We start from the raw sequence: 22,154 nt of genomic DNA, 5'->3' as shown, positions 1-22,154 counted from the left end.
TGATTTCGTTATCAGGAGAAACAAAACTGGCGTTCTACTGATAGGAGGGTGGGATGTTAGGTCCCTTAATCGGGCAGGTAAGTTATAAAATTTAAGAAGGTAAATGGATATGTTAACGCCAGACGTAGTAGGAGTTAGTGATGTTCATAGGCAGGGGTAACAAGGCTTCTGGTCAGATGAGTACAGGGTTATAAAAACAAAGTCAAAAAGAGGTAAAGCAGGAGTAATTTAATAATGAATAAAACGCGGATAAGCCTTTATGAATAGCATAGTGAACACATTATTGTAACCAAGATAGGAGCGAAGCACGTACCACAACAGTAGTTCAAGTTTATATACCTGTTATATCCACAGTGATGAAGAATTGAAGAAAGGTATAATGAGATGAAAGAAACTCTTCAGATGGTTAAAGGAGACGAAAATTTAATTGTGATGGAGGACTGAAATTTGGTAGTAGGAAAAGGAGGTGAAGGAAAAATAGTAGGTGAATTATGGACTGGGAGAAAGTAATTAAAGAGGAAGCCGCCTGGTGGAATTTTTCACAGAGCATAACTTAATCATAGCTAACACTTCGTTTAGGAATCATTAAAGAAGGTTGTATCCGTGGAAGAGACCTGGAGACACCGGAAGGTTTCAGACTGATTATATAATGAAAACACAGGGATATAGGAACCAGACTTTAAATTGTAACACATTTCCAGTGGCCAATGTAGACTGTGACCTCAATTTATTGGTTATAAACTAAAACGGAAGACACTGCAGAAAGGTAGAAATTTAAAGAGATAAGACCTGGATAAACTGAAAGAACTAGGGGCTATAGAGAGTTTCAGAGGAAGCATTAGGAAACGATTGGCAAGATCAGGGGAAAGGAGTGCAGTAGAGATGAAGGCAGTAGAGGACCAAGTAGGTAAAAAGACGAGGACTAGTGGAAATCCTTGTGTAACAGAAGAGAAATTGAATTTAATAGATGAGAAAAGAAAATTCAAGTATTTAGTAAATGAAGCAGGCGTAAAGGAATACAATCACATAAGAAATGAGATGGACAGGATGTGCAAAATGGCAAGCAGGAATGGTTAGAGGACAAGTGCAAGGATTTAGAAGCATATATCACCAGGGTAAAGACATATGCCACCTACAGGAAAATTAAAGAGACCTTTGGAGAAAAGCGAACTACCTGAATGAATATCAAGATCTCAGATGGATAACCAGTTTTAAGCAAATAAAGGAAAGCAGAAAAGTGGAAGAATTATTTAGAGGTCTATACAAGGGAGACGTACTTGAGAGCAATATTATGGAAATGGAAGAGGACTTAGATCAAGATGAGATGGGAGATATGGTACTGCGCGAAGAATCTGATAAATCTCTTAAAGATGTAAGTCGAAACAAGGCCCTGGGAGTAGACAACATTAAGTAACAACTATTGATAGTCTTGGGAGAGCCAACCATGACAAATCCATCTGGTGAGCAAGATATATGATACAAGCGAAATGCCATTTGACTTCAAGAACAATGTAACAATTCCAATTCCCAAGGAGTCACGTGCTGACAATGTGAAAATAACCGAACTATCAGATTAATAAGACACGATTGCAAAATACTAACACGAATTCTTTACAGAAGAATGGAAAAGCTGGTAGATGTCGACCTCAGGGAAGATCAGTTAGGATTCTGGAGAAATGTAGGAACACGCGAGGCAATACTGACCCTACGACTTCCCACAGAAGACAGGTTAAGGAAAGGCAAACCTACTTTTATACCATTTGTAGACTTAGAGTAAGCTTTTGACAATGTTGACTGGAATAGTTCAAATAGCTCTGAGCACTAGGGGACTTAGCATCTGAGGGTCATCAGTCCCCTAGAACTTAGAACTACTTAAACCAAACTAACCTAAGGATATCACTCAAATCCATGCCCCAGGCAGGATTCGAACCTACGACCATAGTAGTCGCGCGGTTCCGGACTGAAGCGTCTAGAACCGCTCAGCCACAGCGGCCGGCCGACTGGAATATTCTCTATCAAGTTATAAAGGTAGCAGGGATAAAATGCATGAAGCAAAAGGTTATTTACAATTTGTACAGAAACCGAACAGCAGGTAAAAGAGTCGAGGGGCACAAAAGGGAAGCAGTGCTTGAAAAAGGGAATGTACAGGGTTTGTAGCGTATCCCCGCTCTTATTCAGTATGTACATTGAACAAGCACTAAAGGATACAAAAGAAAAATTTGGAGTAGGGACTGAAGTCCAAGGAGAAGAAATAGAACTTCGAGGTTTGACGATGACATTGTAATTCTGTCAGAGACAGCAAAGGACTTGTAGGAACAGCTGAATAGAGTGGACAGTGTCTTGAAAGGAGGGTATAAGATGAACATCAACAGAAGCAAAACGAGGATAATGGAATGTAGTCGAATTAAATCGGGTGATGCTGTGGGAATTAGATTATGAAGTGAGAGGCTTAAAGTAGTAAATGAGTTTTGCTATTTGGGGAGCAAAATAACTGATGATGGCCGAAGTAGAGAGGACATAAAATGTAGACGGGCACTGGCAAGGAAAGCGTTTCTGAAAAAGAGAAATTTGTTAACATCGAGTATAGATTTAAGTGTCAGGAAGTCGTTCCTGAAAGTATTTGTATGGAGTGTAACCATGTATGGAAGTGAAACGTGGACGATAAATAGTTTAGACAAGAGGAGAATAGAAGCTTTCGAAATGTGGTGCTACAGAAGAATTCTGAAGATTAGATGGGTAGATCACATAACTAATGAGGAGGTATTGAATAAAACTGGAGAGAAGAGAAATTTGTGGCACGACTTGATTAGGAGAAGGAATTGGTTGTGGGGCATATTCTGTGGCATCAAGGGATCACAAATTTAGTATTGGAGGGCAATGTGGAGGGTAAAAATCGTAGAGGGAGACCAAGAGATGAACACACTAAGCAGATTCAGAAGGATGTAGGTTGCAGTAGGTACTGGGAGATGATGAAGCTTGCACAAGATAGAGTAGCATGGAGAGCTGCATCAAACCAGTCTCACGACTGAAGGCCACAACAACAACAACGGACCAGAATAGACGGAAGTGAGAAGAATGACGCATTTATGACAAATGTTGTGATGTACAGTGAGGTTAACTTCCATCAGAATGGATATGAGAATAAAGAAAAGTTCCAGTATTACTCAGACAAAAGCCCGCGTCTCATTCAAGAAACCGCAATATTGGACAGCTCATTGGAAGAGTGACCTTTTTTTTTAAAAAAAAAGAAAAAAAGAAAACTATACCACTGGCCGACCAGTGAAAGCCGGTTCCTAGAGATATGAGCTGAAGATTAATAGTTTCTTCATTCTATAGCTGCATCTAAACGTTACATGGTTTCAGCAAGATGGGGCTACAACTCATCCGGCGGTTAGGTTCAACGACGAAACTGAGGCGCCACTTTCCACATCGATTACTCTATGATATCTCATGATCTTCGAGATCACCTCATCTTACAGGCTTCACTTTTTTCTGTGGGATCATCTCAAGGACAAAGTTTTTTCACAGTAGCTCCACAGTACTGATGAGATGAAAGCAGCACTCTAAGAGGTGGGGGCCGTTTCTTAAGAAATGATTTACAACACAATGAGGAGTTTCCATGAACATCTTCAGCATTGCACCGCCAATGATGAAATCCATTCGTATGAAGCTCTTTCGAAGAAATAAATTTGTGTTTGGCGTTTCACTTACAGCAATGTGCCTAGTTAACTACAAGTTGTATTAGCATAAATATGTGCTAAACGTCAGAACAGACAAATCAAAATGACCTACTCTGTGCTATTCTCGTGCTGCATTACAACATATAGACAAATATGTATGCAGGGGTTCGACGAAAATGAGGAAACACCACGAGAAATATCTGCGTGAACACAAATGCAAAAGCTAGCCAAACCTGCACGTCGGCTTATTGTATTTGGTAATGAACGGCGGTTCTGCAATGTCTTCAATACGCAGTCAATGTCAGTCGTGCTTAGAACTGGGTTCTGTGTAGTTGTGAGTGCATTGTCGGAGCTAAGTCAGTTCTAACGTGGACATTGTTGGTGGTCTTTTGATGGGTGCTTCCGTAACCACGGTAGCCGAAGTCATCGGTGTTTCTAGAGTCTCCGTATGGAAGATCTACACCGCGCACAGGAAAGCGGGAAAACATTATCCGCTAAGTCACAACGCGGACCAAAGAGAGTGTGTGCGTGTGTGAGTGTGTGTGTGTGTGTGGAGTGATCGTGACACAGGTAGCTGAAGAGGATTTTGATGAAAAATAAGGAGACGACGGCTGCAAAGACCACTGAATGTTCCACTCGGAAGTCCTGTCAGCACAAAAACAACACGGAGGGAGTTCCACATGCAAGGAATTGCAGGGCGAGCTGGAATTCCAAAACCACCCATCAATGAAGCAAATGACCATAACAGGAAAAAGTGGTGCCGAATCCATAAAACCTGTGCTATTGAGAGATGGAAGAAAGTAATTTGGTCGGATGAGTCATGTTGCTCACTGCTTTGAACTTCTGGTCGATTACGTTGCAATAGTGAAACATGATGGGCGTTCGGTGACGATCGGGTTGCCATATCGTGGTTTTCCAGGGGCCTCATTGTCACTCTGCCCCGGCCGCGGTGGCCGATCGGTTCTAGGCGCTTCAGTCCGGAACTGGACGACTGTTACGGTCGCAGGTTCGAATCCTGCCTCGTGCATGGATGTGTGTGATGTCCTTAGGTTAGTTAAGTTTAAGTAGTTCTAAGTCTAGGGGACTGATGACCTCAGCAGTCAAGTCCCATAGTGCTCAGAGCCATTTGAACCATTTTTTTTTCACTCTGAAAGGTCGCATTACAGCCAATCATTATGCAACTATTCTGGCTGATCAGGTCCATCCCATGGTAGAATGTTTTGTTCCGTATGATGATGCCGTGTTTCAAGACGACTGCACCCAGCTCGCATCTCCCAGGCCTTGCTTCTTGTGCACAAGCATGAATTGTCGCATCTTTCCTGGCCACCACAGGCAGAAGATTACAATGTTATTGAGCCTTGTGGTCTACTTTGGAGAGAAATGTGCGTGATCCCTGTCGACCTCCATGTTCGTCACCGAAACTTTCCAGTATTTTGCTGACAGAATGGCATACAACTGCCTTGAAAACCATACAGGAACTAGTACATATCCGCTAAAACTTGAAAGTGGTATGAATGCCACCAGTTTCGTACAGCGCATGGTTATTTACGGTGTTGCTGGTGTTTCCATATATCTGTCTATCCACTGTACGTAACAACGCAAGCATCTTAAAAAATAAGATTATCACGCCCATGAGACATCACACTAAAGCGTGTAATACTGCCTCTATCTTTGTTAATGGCCTATAAACAGCGAGAAGGAGTGCCCATAAGTATCTTCGCGTATAGAATATTGACGATTTGGTCTGTGTTGATGATTAGATACCGTAGCTGTTCTACCTTGGTTGAGAGGTGGGCAAGGGCGGGCAAACGTCTGAACTTCAGGCAGTCAGGCAACTGGAGCGTAACATACGCGATCGTACTGGCCTGGCAGAACACCAGCAGTCACAGACCGGCAGCTGGCTCGAGCACGAACAGAGTGCATACAATACGCCTGCCTAGAAGGCAGCGTAGGAAGAAGCTGCAGTAGAACAAAGAAGTTGTGCGGATACTGATTGCTGTTCCACTTGCAGAGATTTTCTGTAGGATTTACTAGGCCAGCTGAGGGGCAATATGATGCCTGAGTGATCGTCATCCCACTGGGCATTGTGGTTATCTAGAATGACGGAGTTTTCACAGAAACTCATGGCTGGTATATAAAAGACAGGGTAACAAATAGTCACTGGTAAAGAAGCGTTCTGATTCATATTCAGTTCATCCTTAACTAGTGGGTCCAAGTCCTGGTACAACACTCACTCAGAAAACATTGCAGAACCACAACTGCCCTGAAATACATCCTCCACATACTGCGGCTTAGAGGCACCACTCAGCGTCTTGCATCATTATGAAAGGGGCAAAACTACGTATCGTCAACAACACTATACTCCTCTAGTCGGGTAACATTGAGTTTCTGTGTTGTCTGGCCCACCGACGACGTGAATTTTGACATAACACTGTTCGCTAGGCATTTTCCGGGGTACTCGACTAAAAAGGTCAATTGCTTGCAATTCCCTTCGTAATTTCGGTTCCCATACTGGTTGGGATGGACTGTATTCAGCGACAGCAGACTGGGGGATTGGATTGCACTGTTGAAGTTCTTAAGTATTCTCAGTGTTATTTATTTTAATTTTTCATGCTAAAGACGGGGTGGCTAGCACACTTGACTCGCATTCGGGTGGACGACGGTTCAATCCCGCATCCGGCCATCCCGATTTAGGTTCCCTGTGATTTCCTTAAATCACTCCAGGCAAATGCCAGGATTGTTCCTTTGAAAGGTCACGGCCGACTTCCTTACCCGTCCTTCACTAATCCGATGAGACTGATGACCTCACTGTCTGGTCTCCTTCACCAAACAACCCAACCCCCTCAGTGATACCAGCAAACTGGTGTCACTGACAACTGGTGGCACCTATCTCCAGTCCCTGCAGGCTAGGATACTTTTATGACCACTGCTCTTATGCCACATTACATCACTGTAAGTGATGACACGCTAGATAGTCTATACTGATGGAGTGATAATTTGGGCAGCATCATTGACTTGTGGCCATGGGCACGCCTAAGCCTTTATGTTATTCTTACTGCGCTGATTTCATATAAATGACTAGCACATACACAGCAACTCACTGCCGTGACTTACTTCAGCAGTGAAGTGTCACATGATAGTCAGGTATGAGCTGTAATGATTGACATTTTAGTGATCTTATTTACAGGTAACTGTATAAATTTAATATATCTCAGCACTAGGTGTCACTTCAGATCACCTTTAGAAGAAGCATGGTATGGGCAGTCCAGAATGAGTCCTACTGCTGCTTCTCTGAGCCAGTGTCACATACAGTACTTTCACAATAAGCTCACTTCTATAAGTTATAACATCTTCCTTGTCCCATTTGGATGGGGTTAGGTCTCGAACATTTGTGACAGGGAATATGAAAATCTGAAACCTTCTTAATTCGGTTCTAATTAGGTGTGACATCTTGGGTGAATGTTCATTCTAGCCTTCTTTCCAGTTAACGGTGACACGTTTATGACGAATTTCATTAGCAGATGGGTATATATAACTTAGTACACTTAGTACTTGTGAAAATGCAGTCAAAAGACATGACTCCTTGAAGATAAAGCTACAAAATAATTAAGGGTTTTGCTTTTGTGCAAATCATACTTTATTTCTAAGTGATGAATTACCCCATAAAACTATTCCATAAGACAAACTGCCTGTTAGCTTCTGTCTCAGGTCTTCGGCCGACGTTCGTCTGATGATTTTTCCGACGTTTCGCCAGCACGAGTGGCTGGCATTGACAAAGTTTCACCCTCCATTGCTGGTGGTGAACTGGAGCCGAGCTCGCGGCCGCAGACTACATGTACCTGGCGCTCTAACCTCCGAGAGCTTCCCCGTGTCATTTCCGGTGCGGTTCTCCTCTTGCTACCTGCGACGGTCGTTCGCTACAGTACGGGAATCCAGGATCCGTTTACCTTGAGGCTTTCCTCTTTCTTGTTGAAGCTGTTCTCGTGTTTGTGTATTTCTACAGTTTCTCTGAACAAGCAGGTGTGATAGTTTTTTTTTCTACAGCCAGAACTTCCGTGTCGCGGAACTTTACTACGTGGTCGGTCTCAGCGCGTGCTCTGCCACAGCCGGTATATTCCTGGCATTCCAAGTGGGTCCCTTTTCTCCTTTGTCGATCTGAGATACTCTTTGATTTTCTTCGTCAGTTTGTATATAGCTTTTACGCCGTGTTTGAGCAATATACGGCCGATTCTGTCTGTCACTCTGGGAATGTATGGCAGAAAGGCGGTGACGGACAGAATCGGCCGTATATTGCGTAAACACGGCGTAAAAACTATTTACAAACCGACAAAGACAATCAAAGAGTGTCTCAGATCGACAAAGGAGAAAAGGGACCCACTTGCAATGTCAGGAATATACCGCATACCATGCACATGCGGAAAAGTTTATATTGGAATTACTGGACGATCGATCAACCCCAGGATTACAGAACATAGGCGACATTGTAGGTTGGGGCAGGTGTCAGAGCACGCACTGTGTGACCGACCAGGTAGTAAAATTCGCCGACACGAAAGTTCTGGGCCGGCCGGTGTAGCCGAGCGGTTCTAGGCTCTTCAGTCTGTAACCGCGCGACCGCTACGGTCGCATGTTCGAATCCTGCCTCGGGCATGTGTTTGATGTCCTTAGGTTAGTTACGTTTAAGCAGTTCTAAGTTCTAGGGGACTGATGACCTAAGATGTTAAGTCTCATAGTGCTCAGAGCCATTTGAACAATTTGAAGTTCTGGCTGTAGAAAAACCCGCTTGTTCAGAGAAGCTGCAGAAGTACACAAACACAAGAAAGCTTCAACAAGAAAGAAGAAAGCCTCAGGGTAAACGTAAACGGATCCTGGCTCCAGTTCACACCCAGCAATGGAGGTTGAAACTTTGACACTGCCAGCCACTCGTGCTGGCGAAGCGTCAGAAAAATCATCAGACGAACGTCGACCGAAGAACCCGAGACAGAAGCCAACAGGCAGTTTGTCAACAAGTGGCGATGAAAGCCTAAACAATTTTGTATTCCATAAGACATTATTGGGTGGAAATTGCGAAATATGTGACGAGGCTGATCCCTTTGTTTTCAAGACGAGCAGTTATACGAATAGTAAAAGCAGGTGAACTTAACTGTTTGAGTAATAGGTTTCTTCCAATTGAAGTTTTCATTACGTACATAACAATTTGGCACATTCGACCCTGTTACTGACTCCAGATGAAGTGCTAGATCAACTGTTTTTATGAATCTGTCTATTGTACAAAGCCGAATACAGCGCGTTTTCTGACAATTAAAGTTGAGTTCATTTTCAAAGAATAAGTTAGTACGTCTATGAAAACATCATTAACAATTTGTTCTTTAAGTAAGTTTCTTATAACACTAGTATTGTCTGCAGTCAGTAACAATTCTGCTTGGATATTAAGTGGAAGATTTTACACATATACATGGTACAGCAGTAATCCAAAATTGAACCTTATGGCAATCCAATTGTGATTTGTCCGCAGTGTAAGGCACTCATTATTTGCATATGAGAGCATTTTAATTCATTTCCAATTTTGCTATTTCACATACGTGAAGTGAATTAATCAGCATTGAATTACGTACAGTCAGGAGCGAGCGGTAGGTTCCCACGCTGGCTAGCAGGAGCGGTTGGCCATCTGGCACTTTCAGAGCCAGTTGGATGAGGTACCGATGCAGAAGTCGCTAGTGAACTCAGAAAAGAGATACGCAGGTAAAGAACATTTATTCCGGCGAGAAACAAGTAGCTGTTATTAATGAATATTTAGAAACAAATGTTGCCTTTTGCCACTCAGACATTAGGAGGAGTCTACAGGTCATAAATAAAACCTCTGAGTAAGTTTACAATGCCAGCAAAAGCTGATATTGATAAATAAATGAATAACTTTGGCGTAGCCGAAGATGTACGATCTCTTACGAACCATACCGATTGTAAGCTCAAGTTACAGACTGGGTGGCATAGTCTGCAGTCGCCGACAGGAGACCTTTCTATCTGATCATGCGGTAAACTATTCTCTCGTAACGTTCACAGTTAGCTTATAATCAGTGGGAACAAGTTCATTTTACAGCGTTTCTTAAATAAACGCTCCATAATGTCGTCCAATGTAAAAATTATTTGTACAAAAAAGCTTCTTCGGGCCTCATTAGATAAAACATAGACAGTACTACTGCACTTTCAGTATCCGACGGCGCCACTACGGCAAGGGGACATAAAACTACGAGAGCATCTCCAAATAACAGGCGAGAAGAATTCCTACGATGGGGCTCACTAAGTCAGTTCAAGGACACACTGGCTTAATTATCACGAAATTCTGGTGGGAAACCGTGGAAAAATTTACTGTACACCCGTTATACCATCATCTATGGACTCAATGGATGAAGTGAGACATTTCTGGAAGTTTATTACGATTGGGGGTTTCGCAGCAGTCATTAAAATTGTCTCTCTTTCGAGACGTGTTTCACTTAGTCAGCAGAACGTTTTGCAATCTGTTTGCTACATATTATTCAAACTACTCTACTGGCCATTAAAATTGCTACACCAAGAAGAAATGCGGATGATAAACGGGTATTCATTGGACAAATATACTAGAACTGACATGTGATTACATTTTCACGCAATTTAGGTACATAGATCCTGAGAAATCAGTGCCCAGAACAACCACCTCTGACCGTAATAACGGCCTTGATACGCCTAGGCATTAAGTCAAAAAGAGCTTGGATGGCGTATACAAGTACAGCTGCCCATGCAGCTTCAGCACGATACCACAGTTCATCAAGAGTAGTGACTGGCGTATTGTGACGAGCCAGTTCCTCGGCCACCATTGACCAGCCTTTTTCATTTGGTGAGAGATCTGGAGAATGTGCTGGCCAGGGTAGCAGTCGAACATTTTCTGTATCCAGAAAGGCCCGTACAGGACCTGCAACATGCGGTCCTGTATTATCCTGCTGAAATGTAGGGTTTTGCAGGGATTGAATGAAGGGTAGAGCCACGGGTCGTAACACATCTCGAATGTAACGTCCACTGTGCCGTCAATGCGAACAACAGGTGACCGAGACGTGTAACCAATGGCCCCCATTCCATCACGCCGGGTGATACGCCAGTATGGCGATGACGATTACACACTTCCAATGTGCATTCACCGCGATGTCGCCAAACACGGATGCGAACATCCTGATGCTGTAAACGGAACCTGGATTCATCCGAAAAAATGACGTTTTGCCATTTGTGTAGTCAGGTTCGTCGTTGAGTACACCATCGCAGGCGCTCCTGTCTGTGATACAGCGTCAAGGGTAACCGCAGCCATGGTCTCCGAGCTGATAGTCCATGCTGCTGCAAACGTCGTCGAACTGTTCGTGCAGATGTTTGTTGTGTTGCGAACGTCCCTATCTGTTGACTCATGGATCGAGACGTGGCTGCACGATCCGTTACAGCCCTGTGGATAAGATGACTGTCATTTCGACTGCTAGTGATACGAGACCGTTGGCGTCCAGCACGGCGTTCCGTATTACCCTCGTGAACCCACCGATTCCATATTCTGGTAACAGTCATTGGATCTCGACCAACGCGAGCAGCAGTGTCGCGATACGATAAGCTGCAATCGCGATAGGCTACAATCCGACCTTTATGAACGTCGGAAAGGTGATGGTACGCATTTCTCCTCCTTACACGTGGTATCACAACAACGTTTCATCAGGCAACGCCGGTCAACTGCTGTTTGCGTATGAGAAATCGATTGAAAACTTTCCCCATGTCAGCACGTTGTAGGTGTCACCACCGGCGCCAGCCTTGTGTGAATGCTATGAAAAGCTAATCATTTGCATATCACAGCATCTTCTTCCTGTCGGTTAAATTTCGCATCTGTAGCAAGTCATCTTCGTGGTGTAGCAAATTTAATGACCAGTAGTGTAGTTGTTTTTGCAACCATCAGTTCGATAATACTAAACTTAGTATAAAAGAGTAACTTCATCTACACAGTTAAAAGTCTTGAAAAGATCAAAGCAAGTAAAAATAGCGATATTTTAATATGTAAGCCTTATATGATGAGAGAATGTTTAAGCAATATAGTACCAAGACTCTAGTACCAAGTACACACTAGTAGATGGCCACTGGGGTACAGAAATGTTACGCAGGAGCGGCGCCGCTTACCGGCCTCTGTGACGTAGTCCCACCAGAGGGCGCGGCAGGTGAGGAAGTGTCGGCCGTCGGGCGTGCGCCCCCGGGCCACCAGCTCGTGGCCGTCGGCCAGGAAGTTGAGCGTCGAGGCGGTCCAGGCGGCCATGTAGCCGTGCGCCACCACCACCATGCCGGACAGGTACTTGAGCAGGTCCTTGTCGCGCACCACCCAGCGGTGGGCCTTGCGCGTCCGGAACTCGATCAGGATCCTGCGCAGCAGAGCGCCGGAGTTGCCTCCCTGCTGGAACCGGCTTACAGCAGCCAAAATACTCATCTGGACTTCTCAGAATACTTTGCTCCAAAATTCTTAAATACACTGCAGGCTATGTTCAAAGCGATGCATCAGGGCAGTGATGTAGTATATCTTGGCTTGCAAATACACTCCTGGAAATGGAAAAAAGAACACATTGACACCGGTGTGTCAGACCCACCATACTTGCTCCGGACACTGCGAGAGGGCTGTACAAGCAATGATCACACGCACGGCACAGCGGACACACCAGGAACCGCGGTGTTGGCCGTCGAATGGCGCTAGCTGCGCAGCATTTGTGCACCGCCGCCGTCAGTGTCAGCCAGTTTGCCGTGGCATACGGAGCTCCATCGCAGTCTTTAACACTGGTAGCATGCCGCGACAGCGTGGACGTGAACCGTATGTGCAGTTGACGGACTTTAAACGAGGGCGTATAGTGGGCATGCGGGAGGCCGGGTGGACGTACCGCCGAATTGCTCAACACGTGGGGCGTGAGGTCTCCGCAGTACATCGATGTTGTCGCCAGTGGTCGGCGGAAGGTGCACGTGCCCGTCGACCTGGGACCGGACCGCAGCGACGCACGGATGCAGGCCAAGACCGTAGGATCCTACGCAGTGCCGTAGGGGACCGCACCGCCACTTCCCAGCAAATTAGGGACACTGTTGCTCCTGGGGTATCGGCGAGGACCATTCGCAACCGTCTCCATGAAGCTGGGCTACGGTCCCGCACACCGTTAGGCCGTCTTCCGCTCACGCTCCAACATCATGCAGCCCGCCTCCAGTGGTGTCGCGACAGGCGTGAATGGAGGGACGAATGGAGACGTGTCGTCTTCAGCGATGAGAGTCGCTTCTGCCTTGGTGCCAATGATGGTCGTATGCGTGTTTGGCGCCGTGCAGGTGAGCGCCACAATCAGGACTGCATACGACCGAGGCACACAGGGCCAACACCCGGCATCATGGTGTGGGGAGCGATCTCCTACACTGGCCGTACACCACTGGTGATCGTCGAGGGGACACTGAATAGTGCACGGTACATCCAAACCGTCATCGAACCCATCGTTCTACCATTCCTAGACCGGCAAGGGAACTTGCTGTTCCAACAGGACAATGCACGTCCGCATGTATCCCGTGCCACCCAACGTGCTCTAGAAGGTGTAAGTCAACTACCCTGGCCAGCAAGATCTCCGGATCTGTCCCCCATTGAGCATGTTTGGGACTGGATGAAGCGTCGTCTCACGCGGTCTGCACGTCCAGCACGAACGCTGGTCCAACTGAGGCGCCAGGTGGAAATGGCATGGCAAGCCGTTCCACAGGACTACATCCAGCATCTCTACGATCGTCTCCATGGGAGAATAGCAGCCTGCATTGCTGCGAAAGGTGGATATACACTGTACTAGTGCCGACATTGTGCATGCTCTGTTGCCTGTGTCTATGTGCCTGTGGTTCTGTCAGTGTGATCATGTGATGTATGTGACCCCAGGAATGTGTCAATAAAGTTTCCCCTTCCTGGGACAATGAATTCACGGTGTTCTTATTTCAATTTCCGGGAGTGTAGTATTTCACTCAACCCCTCACCAACGATTATATGGGGTACCAAATGAAATTTGTGACCGTGTCAACGATTTCTTTGGTGGGAATGAGGCAGTATCTCATCTTGGATAGAGCCTCATCGACTCATGTAGAAGGGATGAAGTGTATTCCTATTAAATCATGTCCATTATCAACATCAGTTTCAGGTAGGGCCGGCCGCAGTGGCCGGGCGGTTGTAGGCGCTACAGTCTGGAACAGCGCGACCGCTACGGTCGCATTTTCGAATCCTACCTCGTGCATGGATGTGTGTGATGTCCTTAGGTTAGTTAGGTTTAAGTAGTTTCAAGTTCTAGGGGACTGATGACCTCAGAAGTTAAGTCCCATAGTGCTCAGAGCCATTTCAGGTGCGATGCCATAGGTACGTGCACTCGTTTGTTGTGGCATGTGAGCAAACAACCTCTGAATGAGACACTGGGAAATTTGTTGCCACGCCTGAAACATGTACTGCGTCAGTTCATGGAGACTGCTGGCTGAAGGCTCCTGACGAAGTGTATGTCTTCTCATTGCGCTGCAGACATGCTGATGGGTAACAAGTCAAGGAACTGGGCAGCACAGTTAAAGATTTGCCTGCGATGTAAACTGCCAACGGCCTTGTCGCAGTGGTAACACTGGTTCCCGTCAGATCACCGATGTTAAACGCTGTCGGGCTGGGCTACCACTTGGATGGGTAACCGTCCCGTCTGCCGAGTGCCGTTGGCTAGCGGGGTGCACTCAGCCCTTGTGAGGCAAACTGAGGAGCTAATTGACTGAAAAGTAGCGGCTCTGGTCTCGTAAAGTGACATACGGCTGGGAGAGGGGTGTGTTGACCACATGCCCTTCCATATCCGCATCCAGTGACACCTGTGGACTAAGGATGACACGGCGGCCGGTCGGTACCATTGGGCCTGCCAAGGCCTGTTCGCACGAAATTTAGTTTAGTTTTAGTTTCTGCGATGTATACTGTAGTGTGTGGTCTCGCATTATCCTGTTATTTTGTACCCTGACCATGAGGCATACAGTGAGGTGACAAAAGTATTAGGACTCCGATATGCACGTGTACAGACGGCGAGAGTACCACGTACGTAAAGTATAAAAGGGTATTCCATTGGTGGAGCTCCATTTGCACTCAGGTGTTTCATCTGAAAAAGTTTCCGAAGGGATTACGGCCCAACGACGGAAATTGACAGACATTGAAAGCAGAATGAATGCTACACCTAAACGCATTGGACATTCAATTTCGGAAATCCTTAGGAATTTCAATATTCCCAGATCCACAGTGTCAAGAGTGTGTCAAAGATACCAAATCTGAGGCATTATCTCTCACCACGTACAAAGCAGGGGCCGACGGCTTCCACTTAAAGATCGAGAGAAGGGGCGTTTGCTTGGAGTTGTCCGTGCTAACCGTCAAGCAACACTGCGTGGAATAACTGCAGAAATCAATTAGGGACGTACAACGAACATGTCCGTTAGGACAGCACGACAAAATTTATCGTTAATGAACTGCGGCAGCAATCGACTGACGCGAGAGTCTTTGCTAACAGCACGACGTCTGACGCAGCGCCTCTCCTGGACGCGTGGCCAATGCATGTGGATCCTAGACGACAGAAAACTGTCCCCTGGTCGATGAGTCCCGGTTTAAGTTGCTGATACCTCATGGAAATGTTCGAATATGGCGCAGACCCCACGAAGACAAGGGCCTAAGTTGTCAGCAAGCATTGTACACGCTGGTACTGCCTCCACAATGCTGTGGGCTGTGTTTGTATGGAATGAACTGGAGGAAATGATTATGTCGGGCTGCTTGGAGAAATCTGCAGCCGTTCATGCATATCATGTTTCCAAACAACGTTGGAATGTTTATGGATGACCATAAACCACCAGATCACAGTTGTTCGCGACTGGTTTGAAGAATATTCTGGACAATTCTAGCGTCTGACTTGGCCACCCATATCGCATGATATGAATCCCATCGAACATCCATGGGACGTAATCGAAAGGTCAGTTCGGGCACAAAATCCTGCGCCGGCAACAATTTCGCAATTATGGACAGCTATAGAGGCAGCATTCCTCAATATTTCTGCAGGGAAATTTCGACGAATTTTTGAGTCGATGCTACGTCGAGTTGCTTCAGTACGCTGGGCACAAAGAGGTCCGAAACGATGTTACGTGGTATCCCATGACTTTCCTCACCTGAGTGTATGATGATAGCGCGTCTTGTCGTACATTAGCAGCATTCAGCTTCCGTTCAGAAATTACCAAAACGGTTCTATTTTCATATCAACTACCTCACCATACAATAATTTCAGAAGTTGCAGAAGTATGGGTCTCGAGAACAGCTGCTTCCTGTGACCTTTCACCAGATCGTCTATGGACACACTGGCGTCGACAAACACAGACGATTCTGATCGCTGAACACCACAGAATGCCATGTAATGATCCAGTTCACTATGGTGTAAGACTTCATTGTGTGTCGTGTGGTGTCAGCAGTAAACGACAAATGGCAGCTCGAGATCTCAACTAGCTTCCAGTAATCTCTCTCAAACGGTTCCTGGTGACACACTACCATCATCTTTGGGAGGGATTTCAGCTGTTGTCATCCCTCCATTCATCATAACCTGCTCTACGATAATACGCATTCTCTCACGTAGTCCTTCTAGGTGGACATGCAAGTCCTGTTTCTTTGCCACAGTGTTGTCCTGAGTCCATCTCGTCATCATTTGTTATGCAGTCATCGCTCTGCGGACGACTGTCTGTGAAATCTGCCACCATGTCCCTCAGTCGAATTATTCGACCTTGTTTATAGTCCGGCAGACGGTGAAGACCTAAACGTGGATGTTCTCTGGGTATGACGTATTCCGATCTTCACCCGAGAAATTCCGGTAACCTTCAGTCTCGACCTAGGGAGAATTTCTGCCAGAGTGGCTGTTACTTTATGTTACTGGCTCCCCTCGTTCCTCCGCCGCCGGAAATAACTTGCTGTCACCTCTGATTTTAATGTTTCCTAGATACATGGGACTTTTAGAACAATAAAACTGAGGTACCAAATAAATAAGGAATGACAAGTATTAGTACTGCTCACATTTAGCAGATGATCTGACTATTTTACACTGTGCAACACAGTTAAAGGATCACTTTTTTGAGACACACTCACCGTCTGCCGTTGCGACGCTTATGACTGAAATTTGACTCAAAAGTGCCTACAACCTTCCTTTGAGCTTCTACGAAAGCATGGCGCCCTGCGACAACACACTCTGTCAAATAGACAGAAAAATAGCAGAGCTCAAAGTTCACATATATGTCACTATAATTCTAGTGGTTTTCATGTTATTAAACTGGTATTTAATTGATCAGTATGTTTTTTTTTAAATAAATGTTAATTTGGTGAAAGCGACGAACTATCTGTTGGGTCTCCCTTCCACGTGTTGATGTTTGATCCTGTCCTTTTCTGAACCTGTTACCTGGGTTTCACTGTCTATGGTTCAAAAGGCACTGAGCACTATCGGACTTAACATCTATGGTCATCAGTCCCCTAGAACTTAGAACTACTTAAACCTAACTAACCTAAGGACATAACACAACATCCAACACCCAGTCATCACGAGGCAGAGAAAATCCCTGACCCCGCTGGGAATCGAACCCGGGAACCCGGGTGCGGGAAGCGAGAACGCTACCGCACGACCACGAGCTGCGGACTCACTAACTGTTGGTTAATCAACAGAACTTGTCAGTTCACGCCTATTACAGAAATGAATTTTCTGCTTTCGTGTCTTTTTAGTCTTTACTGCGTTGTTTGCTTTGTTTCAGTGACTCATTGACAAGGTTGCAAGAGATCTTGGTCTTTTTCCTACCATTGTTCTTCTACAAGAGAGACGGAATATCTGAAAGTGAACACGGTATTTACATTTTACAAAGTCTATACTGTGCATAAATAAGAATGTAAGTACATCACCATGTTTTAATGAAAATTATTTCAACAGTGGAAAAATCAGAATTATTTGACGAGGAAAATAATTTTCGATTATATCTGGCATTTAGCAAGAAAAGAATATACAGAGGATAAGGTAAAAAAGATGCTATTTAATGCGTTTTAGATATTGCTCAATGTGTTGGTGGGTATATATTTTCGAAAGAAAATAAATGTATGTATTTTAAAATGCTTCAACGACGCTTCCCCTATTTTATCAGCTCTCAGTACTGTAATGAATTCATCACAAGACCTTTAACATCTACCATGAATTTTGCTTTAGCCATTAATAAACTATAGTATGTTTGCTTCTTTCTACATTTTGTTACTATATTTCGATTCTATCTTAAAAAAAGGTATCCGCTCATAACCTCACTTCCTCCGTTCAGGTGCCAAACTGCACAGCAGACAGCTCTAACAACATAGACAGTTTTAGCGCTGCTGCGCATACAGCGACAACTCCGGACATCTACATCTACATCCACTTAGATACTCCACAAGCCACAATGCGGTGTGTGGCTGAGGGTACCCTGTACCACTGCTATTCGTTTCGTTTCCTGTTCGAGTCGTAAACAGAGCGAGGGATAAACGACTCTCTAAAAGCCTCCGTTTGATCCTTAATTTCTCGAATCTTATGGTTAAGCTCAATGTATGTTAGCGGTAGTAGAATCGTTCGGCAGTCAGCTTCAAAAGCCGGTTCTCTATTTTTTTTCAGTAGTGTTTCCCGAAAAGAAATCCCTCCAGGGATTTCCATTTCAGTTCCCGAAGTGTCTCCGTAACACTTACGTGTTGTTCGAACCTACAGGTAACAAATTTAGCAGCCCGCCTCGGAATTTCTTTTCGATGTCTTCCTTCAATCCGACCGGGTACGGATCCCGAACACTACAGCAGTACTCAAGAATAGGCCGCACCAGAGCCCTACAGGTGAACTACTCATTCGTAAAATTCTCCCAATAAATCGAAGTCGGCCATTCGCCTTCCCTACCACAGTTCTCACATGCTCGTTGTATTTCATCTCACTTTGCAACGTTATGCCCAGATATTTAAACGACACTAGTAATACTGTATCCGAACATTATAGGTTTGTTCCTCCCAGTCTTCCTCATTAACATACGTTTTTCCACATTTAGAGCTACCTGCCATTCATCACACCAACTAGACATTTTGTCTAAGTCGTCTTGTACCTTCCTACACTCACCGCAGCATCATCTGCAGACAACCGCACATTGATGCCCAAACTGTCCGCCAAATCATTTCTGTATACAGGTTTTTTCACTAGTGATAGTCAATAATTCACACATGGAAAGGACAGGCCAAAAACAGCTAAAGAGCTCCAAAAAAACATGGATTTTCGAATCACCCGTTGCCGAGGTATCGCATTAATTTGAAATGGAAACCAACTGTGGACGCCACTGGGTACCTCGGCATTTACGTTGATATCTCAAGGCCTGGAGTCGACTACCTGTTTCCCCCTCCGTGCACTGTACCGTACCGGCATCACAATCATTTACGAACGTGAAGGCTCCATGGACAGAAGTTCCACCAATAAACGCTACGCTGACATGCACTTCATGTGTGGAAAAGCGAATGGCAGTGCCCTTGAGGCTGCACTATTGTATGAAGCTTTTCCTCTCTGCAGGCAGCCCGACAGGCGTACATTTAGACAGTTACATCAGAGCCTTAGAGAAACCGGGAGTTTCGCGCACCATGTCCGAGAAGGTCGACCCAGATCCATAAAATCCGATGTTGAGGCAAGGGTGTTACGCATTGTACACGAACGACCGACTACTTCAACACGCAGGGTTGCTACCCAGGGGCGAGTCCTGAGCCGTAGCATCGGCAAGTACTCTATCCATATCATCTCCAGCGAGTGCAAGCCCTCAACAATCCACACATCCCTCCTAAAGAGAATTTCTGCCACTGGGTGCAATACCAGTGTACCCTTAATCCCTTGTTTGTAAGCAGTATTCTGTTCAGCGATGAGGCTAGATTTAACCGTGGCGGTATTTTTAACTATCAAACCTGTCACATTTGCGCCGATATCATTCTTAATGCAACACACGTATCACGACATCAAAAGCGTCATTTTTCGAACGTCTGGGCAGGATCACAATTCGTACCATAGAAACTAACCGGACAGCAGTACATGCTGTTTCTGCGGACCTTAGTTCCAGGTGTAAATGCTGATGTCCCACTGAACTAACACCTGAACATGCGGTTCGTGCATGACGGTGCTCCAGTACATTTTCATTTAGGAATGCACCGGCTTCTAACAATGATGTATGGTCGACATTGGCTGGTTAGAGGAGGGCCTGTGACATGGTTTCCAATCCATGGATTTCTTTCAAATGGTTCAAATCGCTCGCTCCAAGCACTATGGGACTGAACATCTGAGGTCATCAGTCCCCTAGACTTAGAACTACCTAAACCTAACTAACCTAAGGACATCTCACACATCCATGCCCGAGGCAGGATTCAAACGTACGACCGTAGCAGCAGTGCGCTTCCAGACTGAAGATTACATTGGGTGGCGTCATGTCAGAAGCCTTGTCTACGCTATCGATGTCAACTGTCTTCAGGAATTAATATTGCGGATTGAAGCAGCCTTCTAGCCTTTACAGAATTCCCCAGATCTGTCTTAGAGGATTTGCAACTCATTTCAGAAACGAGTTCAATGTTGCTTTCAGACGCCTGGACAAAATTTCGAACTTTAACTTTTAGAGATGCTAAGTGTTCCTAGATATTGATTAACCGCAGCAGAAAAGGTATCTCGACAATGGTTGTTTTGAGGACCCATGTTTCTTGGAGCTTTTTTGCTACTTTCTATGTGAATTATTGACCATCACTTCCGTAACGCCCCATATAGAGAACAACAGTGGTCCTGTCACACTTCTCTGGGGCGCTCCTGACGAACAGCCGCTGTCGACGACAGACGCGATTCAGAACAGTAATAAACGCCAGGGGCGCTGCTGTAGACTCTCACCTGTCAAGAGTAGTCAGTAGGAAGTCGATCGTGTAAAACTGGCTTAAAAGTACGCATCACACCCACCTGCTCCAAACACTTGTCAAGAAAAGTCAATAGCAAAGAGCGTGAATAAGGAGGCGGTCTCGCTGCGGGTCTCACCTGTAGAGCTTGAGGATGATGGCGCCGTAGCAGACGACGAAGCCGATCTCGCGCAGCCAGGCCTCCAGCAGACAGCGCGCGACGGACGGCGCCAGCAGCTGCACCGGCACCTGCACACCGCACACACAACACGCCCCTGTTCAGCCGCACCACTGAACACACGACATTTCTGTCTGTTTTGCAGAACTGCAAACTCATCGTAGCAAGAAGCAGAGGTGCAGTTGTCCAGGGTGTTAATACAAGTAGAAATCACCGGTTAAACTCTACCAAAGAAGTAAAAAAAAAAAAAAGAACAGCCACTAATGCTGAAACTTCCTGGCAGATTAAAACTGTGTGCCCGACCGAGACTCGAACTCGGGACCGAGTTCGAGTCTCGGTCGGGCACACAGTTTTAATCTGCCAGGAAGTTTCATATCAGCGCAGACTCCGCTGCAGAGTGAAAATCTCATTCTGGAGCCAATAATGCTATTTGTAGATAACAAATAGAGCCGTTACCGGTTTCGAACCGGCAGTTTCATCGTCAGACGACTGCTGCTCGAAGAAGAAAAAGATAAAAAAGCCAGCTTTGCTATAACGCACATGGTGATTTTTTCCACCTGTGGCGAAAAAACGCAGTATCATTTGAGACAGAGGCGAGCGAGTGTGCTGGGTCTTATCCCAGTTCACTGCTACGGGCTACGCGCAATTGAGGAGTGTATATCGCGTGTGGCGCGACGCAGCGCAGCGCGCATTTTTGTAACTTCACAGATTCAAACGGGACACGCAAATTGCGACGCGACGCGACTGGGACGCGACGCACGTCTGCGCCAGGTTGTGGCAGTTTCTCGCGCCACGCGGGTAGGATGAGGCGGAGAGCGGGAAGGCAGTCCTGCCGTATGTTCACTTCGGCATGGCACATATGGGCCTTGCTGTATACGGAATTTTATCATCACTGAGTAGTGTTTCGTTTTTCGCCGTTTAAGCACCCCATCTCTTATCGTAAGTACATAATAGTTTTCAGTTACATATATCTTACAGTTATTTTCTTTTGTTTATTATTTTGTGAAAAACAATGCACAGTTCAATAACTGGTGAGCCATTAGCCACTGGGATTATATCTTCTCCCTCCACAATGTTTTCAGATACTAAGAAGGGACAGACGGTTCATCGTGAAGATAGTGAATAAGGAACTAAGAAATATTATAAAATCGCGTGATTTTGAAACAAGGCAGGAAAAGTAAAACAAGGTTATCTACTTGCTGCCTGTTATGCTGACGTATCTCTACGATCTGTTGCAAAAAGTCGAAAAGCCGTAATTTCCACCGATATGACCCCTTTGAGCATCTGGTAAAAAGCGTCCAAGAAATGATGTACATAAGTGTCACTATCGTTA

At 45.4% G+C, this 22,154-nt stretch overlaps 1 protein-coding gene across 1 annotated transcript in view; it reads right to left on the bottom strand.

Moving 5' to 3' along the window:
- The window catches only part of LOC124593877 (probable G-protein coupled receptor 158), a 343,981-nt gene that overhangs the window by 101,336 nt on the left and 220,491 nt on the right, over window positions 1–22,154 (bottom strand). The window contains exons 6-7 of the mRNA XM_047132224.1: window positions 20,783–20,892; window positions 11,853–12,088 (exon numbers count right to left, since the gene is read on the bottom strand). Coding sequence (XP_046988180.1) covers window positions 11,853–12,088; window positions 20,783–20,892 — 346 coding nt within the window. The remainder of the gene's footprint in view (window positions 1–11,852; window positions 12,089–20,782; window positions 20,893–22,154) is intronic.

This window comes from Schistocerca americana, chromosome 2 (assembly GCF_021461395.2).
Source record: "Schistocerca americana isolate TAMUIC-IGC-003095 chromosome 2, iqSchAmer2.1, whole genome shotgun sequence".
In the NCBI taxonomy this organism is placed as follows: domain Eukaryota; kingdom Metazoa; phylum Arthropoda; class Insecta; order Orthoptera; family Acrididae; genus Schistocerca; species Schistocerca americana.
This window is presented reverse-complemented; position numbering and strand designations above follow the sequence as displayed.